This window comes from Dermochelys coriacea, chromosome 24 (genome assembly GCF_009764565.3).
Source record: "Dermochelys coriacea isolate rDerCor1 chromosome 24, rDerCor1.pri.v4, whole genome shotgun sequence".
Lineage (NCBI taxonomy): Eukaryota > Metazoa > Chordata > Testudines > Dermochelyidae > Dermochelys > Dermochelys coriacea.
Window position 1 is genome coordinate 13,319,820 of NC_050091.1, and position 6,696 is coordinate 13,326,515.

Here is a 6,696-nt window from a genome sequence, read left to right on the forward strand (position 1 = left end):
AGCCTGGGAAGGCCTATTAGGTACGGGGGCTGCAGGGGGCAGCCACAGGTAGGCAGAGGCAGCAGGTCCAAACCCCCTCGCCTGTGATGAGTGGCTTATCCTGCAGTCTGCCCCAGGGAGCAGGGGGTTGATGGTGACTGGCAGGAGCCTATGACTGAAGTGAGGTGGGGATAGTGGGTGGGGATTCCCCTGAGAGCGGGAGACCCAGAACTGTGGGGTACTGCCAGGGGACAGCACCCAAGACAAGGGCACCGGGGTCTAGGAGGGACATGGGGGCCAGGGGTGGCGAGACACCAGCCTGAAGGAGGTGCTCCAGAGGCTGGATGCTAATTCCCTGAGACAACCAGCAGGAGGTGCTGCTGGGTGAGTCTGCACCCCATTACACCCATGAAAGCTTATGCTCAAATAAATCTGTTAGCCTTTAAGGGGCTACCAGACTCCTTGTTGTTTTTGTGGATACAGACTAACACAGCTACCCCCTGAAACTTGTCACTATAGTAAATGGCGACTCATTTGGAAATAGAACTTCGGGAGTGGGGTGTAGTGCATTAGAGCAGGGAGAGCTGGGAGTCAGGATGCTTGGGTTCTATCCCAGCTCTGGGGAGGGTTGCCAGGTGTCCAGTTTTTGACCAGAATACCTGGTCAAAAAAGGACCCTGGTGACTCCGGACAGCACTGCTGTTTGGGCCATTAAAAGTCCAGTTGGTGATGCAGCAGGGCTAAGACAGGCTCCCTACATGGCTCCGCTTGGCTCATGGAAGCAGCGGCATGTCCCCCCTCCGGCTCCTAGGTGTAGGGGCAGCCAGGAGGCTCCGTGCGCTGCCCTTGCCCCAAGCGCCAGCTCCTTAGCTCCCATTGATCAGGAACCCCAAACCCTTCATCCCCTGCCCCACCCAAGAGCCCGCACTCCCAGCTGGAGCCCTCACCCCCTCCTGCATCCCAACTCAGTGCCTCAGCCTGGAGCCTTCTTCTACACCCTGAACTCCTCATTTCTGGCCCCACTCCAGAGGCTGCACCCCCAGCCAGCACCTGCATCCCAACCCCCTGAGCCAACCTGATGAAAATAGTGAGTGAGAGAATGAGGGTGAGGGAGAGAGAGTGACAGAGGGAGGGGGGATGAAGTGAGTGGAGGGCGGGGCCTTGGAGAAGAGGTGGGGCAAGGAGTGGGGCAAGGGTTTTCAATTTTGTTTGAGTAGAAAGTTGGCAACCCTAGATCTGGGAGGGGAGTGGGGTCGAGTGGGTTAGAGCAGGGGGTGCTGGGAGCCAGGACTCCGGGGTTCTATTCCAGCTCTGGGAAGGGAGTGGGATCTAGTAGGTTAGAGTGCAGGGATGGTGGGCATCATTGGAACAGACCCAGGGGGGCCCGTGTAACCTGGTATCTCCTCCCACTCCGCTATAGCAGATCAGACCCATGGGCCTATGTAGACTGGTATCCTGCTCCCTCATTTAATGCCCCTTTGCGCTGCCCTAGAGCTTGGTATCTCGGCCTCCACCATGAGCCTAAGCCAGAGAACTGAGTTCCTGAAGGACTGGTAGGTAGAAGAAGAGCAGAGAGACAAGGGGGATGGTCCAAGTGGGGTGGGAGAAGCAGAGGGGGTTGCTTCTTGCTAAAGGGAGCAAGGAAGGAACTAGAAAGAGTCAGGACTCCTGGGGTCTCTCCCATGGTGTAGGAGGGGAATGCGGTCTAGTGATTTAGAACAGGGGTGAGGGTGGGAGCCGGCGACTTCTGGGTTCTCTCCCCGATTCTGGGAGGGGAGTGAGGTCTATATGGGATAAGGAGGGGGAGCATGATAAAAAGCAAACAGGGAACTGAGAATAATACCAGAGGGAGGGAGCGCAGCGCAGTCCTGAAGCTGTCTGATCCCTTTGCTAGCAACAAATCACCAGAGGAAATGAAAGTACTGAGGCAGCCCCAGGCCCAACCTCCTTCTCCCCCTTCCCCTTCCCATGACCCCTCCAAGCTTCCTAGCCTGGCCAGAGTGCAAGCTGCCGGGGCCACGGGAGGAGACCAGCTCTGGAGATCCGCAGAGAGACGTCCCTCTGAGACAGGGGTAAGGAAAGGCTTGGATCCCTCCAGCTCAGCCCCGGGTCCCTCCCACCTCCCCTCCCCTCCCCTCCCCTCCCCAGGCAGGGTCCCTCTTGTGAGGAGTCCCCCAATACCCCAGCCTGCCCTTGACGGAGCTGGTGGATCCCCCAGGTAGCTGATGGGGCTGTGGCTCTGCAGAGGGTGCAGTCGGGGTGACAGCTGGGCTGAATCAAGGAAGATTTGGGAACGGACCAGCAGACCCTGGGGGGTGGCTGTGGATGGAGCCTGGTGGCCCCTGATATCCACCAATGTGGAGGCGCCACCCCCACATCCAGCTGCTCCAGCCCTGGATGGAAGATATCCTATTCCTATTCCCACATCAGCACAGCTGCACCCCACTTCAGTCTGTGGGGGTGTGGCTTGGGTTAGCTCCTCCCTCTCCTACCCCCCACTGATTGGTCTGGTCAGAATTGGATTGGACCAGCTCCTGCCCCAGAAACTCCCCCCACTATCCTGCAGCCAGTTTCTGAGTGTCACTGACATATGGCCAATCAGCAGAGGGTGTGGGGAAATGGTTACCAATTAGCAGGCAGTGTGGGTGAGAGGAGAGGGGGAGGAAGCAACTCCACCCCTCCAGGAGACAAAAGGGGAAATCTTGCCCCCGAGAAAAGGGAATGCCCCATCCCCTCTGCAAGGGGAAGAAAGGGGAGGGTTTTTCACCTTGTCTCATACTACTTATCTCCAGAGCTGGTCAGGAAACTTTTGACAAGAGATGGTTTCATGTCTAAAACAGCTGATTCATTGACATCAAAGTTTTTCTGGGAATTTCACCAATTTCCTGACCCCAAAAAACTTTTTTTTGGGAAAAAAGTTGTGACATGGCAGATGAAAAAATCCAATTATTCCAAAACAGCTTTTTTGTTTGGGGAAAAAATAAGCTAATTATTATTTTTAAAAACAATTTAAAAGAAATAAAAAGCAGGTAGAATTGGATGCCACATTTAGAAATGGTCAGAACAGAGGGTTTTGATGAGGGTGGATTCTCCACCGTGGGCAATTTTGGTATCAGGGTGGGATTATTTTTAAGATATCTGCTCTAGTTCAAACAGGAATTAATTTGGGGACATTCTCTGGCCTGTGTCATAAAGGTCCGACTAGATTATCACAATGGTGCCTTCTGGCCTTGGAATCTATGATTGTCCTGAACCGATTTTTGGTTTTTGGTCCATGAAACTATTGAGATTTCAAGATTTGGCTCCAATTCAGGATGGAACAATTTTTCAAAAGTTGAGAAAAGTGGCATTGGGAAAAACGTTTTCTGCCCAGCTCTGTTAACTCCCTGCTCTCTCGCCCCACTGGTACAAATGGTGACAGTGGATCTGGGTTTGGTTGTTGTAGAATAGAGGAGACCACGCCCTTCCAGCCCCGCTGGGCCCACCCCGCCTTTCCATATGTGAACAGCACCTTACACCCCTTCTTCAGGAATCCCTACCAGCATGGAGCCCAGCGTGAATGAACAGGAGTTCTCTTTCCCGTCCTCTTCAGTCTGGGATTCCTACTCGGAGTAGTGGGCAATGGCCTGGTTATCTTCATCGCTAGCTTCTGGATGACGAAGACGGTGGCCTCTATCTGGTACCTCAACCTGGCCGTGTCCGACTTCATGTTCACCTCCTTCCTCTTCATGGAGGTGGCCTATGCAGCGCTGAACTTCTACTGGCCCTTTGGCCAGACACTGTGTAAGATCCACAGCGCAGTGTCCTTCCTCAACCTCTTCGCCAGCATCTTCCTCCTCACCGTCATCAGCGCCGACCGCTGCATCTCCATGGCCTGGCCGGTCTGGGCCCACAACCACCGCTCGCCCCGGCTGGCTTTCTGGGTGGCTGCAGCTGTTTGGTTTGCAGCTTTGGCTCTCAGCACACCGTATATCGTTTTCCGGGATATTAGGAGCTTCCCTCTTGAGGGGGGACATCACCCTCTGCTACAACAACTACATCCCAGTGGGGAACTTCACTAGGGAGAAGGAGGCCACATTGTGGGAGCATCGACACCGGGCCATGGTGCTCACCTGCCTTGTGACTGGGTTCCTGGTGCCATTTGCCATCATCCTGACCTGCTACGGAGTCATCACGGCCAAACTGATGAGGAACCATGTGGCCCGCTCTGCCAGACCCTACAAGATAATGGTGGCCGTGGTGATGGCCTTCTTCCTCTGCTGGTTCCCCTACCACCTCTCCATCCTATTGGCCATGTTGGCAAAGAGGGTAACTCCAGCAATACAAGTGCTCCTTGATGTCGCGCTTCCCTTGGCCTCCCTGAATAGCTGCCTCAACCCTGCCCTGTACGCCTTCGTGAGCTGGGGCTGCAAGGACACGCTGTGGCTCTCCGTGGTCTTTGCCTTCCAGAAGGCCTTCAGTGACGCTGAGGTCCAGGCCATCCTCCCCAGCAAGAACCAGGACAGCAGTAGGTCAAAGGTGGAATTGCCCCCATTATGATCAGGCTACTCACCTCTTCCTTCCCCAAGCTGTGGATAGAACCAAGGAGTCCTGGCTCCCAGACCCTCCTGCTCTGTTCACCAGACCCCACTCCCCTCCTGGAGCTAACACCTAGCTTGGATGGAATCCTGCTTGAGGCAAACAATAAAAGCCTCAGTTTTAACATTGATTCTGGCTCTGTTTTTCCTAAAAGAGGAAACAGCAAGGAAAGAGAAGCAGAACCTGCCACTTCCCCCAATTTACATTTGTCCACAGGATTAAGGAGAGCCAGCCCGCTGGGGTCAGGAGTTCAGTTCCCAGCCTGTAAGCCAGCACTTCAGATCAGGGGCTTCCGATGCTGTAAAACCGTGCATTTGCCTGTTTAGATGATAAAATCTTTGGGACTGATGCCCAGTGCCCCTGCTCTGATGCACTAGCCCCCCTCTCTTCCAGATCCAGGAGTCCAAGGCCAGAAAGGATCATTGTGCTCATATAGTCTGACCTCCTGGATAACACAGGCCATAGAATTTTCTAAAAAATTATGTCTAGTGTTTATCTTTCAGAAAAACATTCAATCTTGATCTATAATTTGCCAGTGATAGAGAATCCATTGCAATTCTTGGTAAATTGCTCCAGTGGTTAATTACCCTCATTGTTAAGCATTGCCTGCCACAGTCTATCTATTAAGCCCTGAGAAGGAGGTGCATGGCCAAGCTGAGGAGCCAGAAGATGTTGACCATCCTCTCCATGAAGAAGCCAGGGAGGAAGATGATGTAGTCATTCAAAAACATCCTGGCGAGGAAGGTTAGGCCAAAGAGCATCAGAAAGATGTACATCATGTTACCTATCAGCTCTGTGTTCTTGGGGAACCAGGGTGCACTACTCAGCATCTCTGACTCATGAAAGACCTTCTCTCCCCCCCACCCCGCACAGCTTCTGCTTGAACCAAAACTGATCAGAAGAAAGAATTTCAAAAAGCAATGAAAAGGCTGTGGGAGACACACCTAAACCCCTGGGACAAGGGTGACAGGATTAACAAAACTCTACTAGCCTCATTTGCGTTGAAGAGGGGACAAGGAGGCATCTCCATTAGCAGACAGAATAGAGAACAGATTCCAAGGCAAGAACCACATGGAACTCTGTGACCAGAAAAGCAGGGAAGCACTGCATGATGGGGGATCTCTGCTCCAGATGCAAATGAACCCACACCTGCAGACCCCCAGCTCATTAGTTATCAGACCAATTCTAGTAATAAATCCTTCATTGGTATCCAAAATAGTGCAGCTCCCTAATTGCATTGTGAGCTCCCTCCAAGGAACATTGCCCATAACCAGGAATGATCAGCTCCCATTGTCTAGCCTGAACAAAACTACTTTGGTGTCCTCCCTTGTTTACACATCAACAAATCTAGTGTTCTCCCTTGAACCATTGTTGTTTGTCTACAAAAATCCCGACCCACACTCAAGTAAGTGCTCTGATGCCTGGTTTCAACATCTGCATCAGTTCCATGGGGGATTTCATCTTCTCCTGACTGATCATGCTGGGGGCTCTGCCTGACTCCAGCACTCCGGTCCCTCAGCTACCACCAAAACCTGGGTCCCCCAGTCAATTCAAGCTTCACAGAGTGGTAAAAATCTCTCTCTTAGGTATAGCCTTCTGACCCTGACTTGTGTGATCAGTTATAGTTTTCTAAACATTACTTTTGCAATCAAATTTAAGTTAGATTTAATATTATCACAGGTTTGTTTGTTTGGCTCCCCTATGATTATTACCTGGCAATAAAATAACTTTCATGATTAAGTTGGTTGCTTCTCTCTCTCTCTCGCTCCCCCTCGTGGGTGTATTTTTGGTTTCTCATTCGCTCTGCAGCAACGCTCCTTGTACCTAAGCTTAAGATCCCTCCAGTGCCCAAAAATCCTGTGGCGTTTGCTCATCAAGTGGGTTACGACCAGAACAATTGTACGTGAAAGTGGGGATAGAGATGTGCTGAGTCCAAAGGCATATGAGGCTGACAGCTTGGAAATGCTGCTCGATCCAGTCTACTGAGTCCAGGGACATCTAAGGGGTCAGCTTGGGAGTGCTGATAACACAGACCTCTCAGATGGGCTCTGTTAGAGTGTGTGTGTGTGTGTGTGTGTGTGTGTGTGTGTGTGTGTGTGCATGCACATCTGATTCTGGGGCTGGAAGAACCCAGCCCTGG

General features: G+C 52.3%; 1 protein-coding gene across 1 annotated transcript; it reads left to right on the forward strand.

Moving 5' to 3' along the window:
* Positions 1–1,987: 1,987 nt before the first annotated feature.
* Positions 1,988–6,197, forward strand: LOC119847657 (chemokine-like receptor 1). The gene is given in 3 exon segments (XM_038382598.2): positions 1,988–2,050; positions 3,424–3,964; positions 3,966–6,197. Coding segments are annotated over 2 exon segments (885 nt in total). The 5' UTR covers positions 1,988–2,050; positions 3,424–3,631; the 3' UTR covers positions 4,518–6,197.
* The last annotated feature ends 499 nt before the right edge of the window (positions 6,198–6,696 follow it).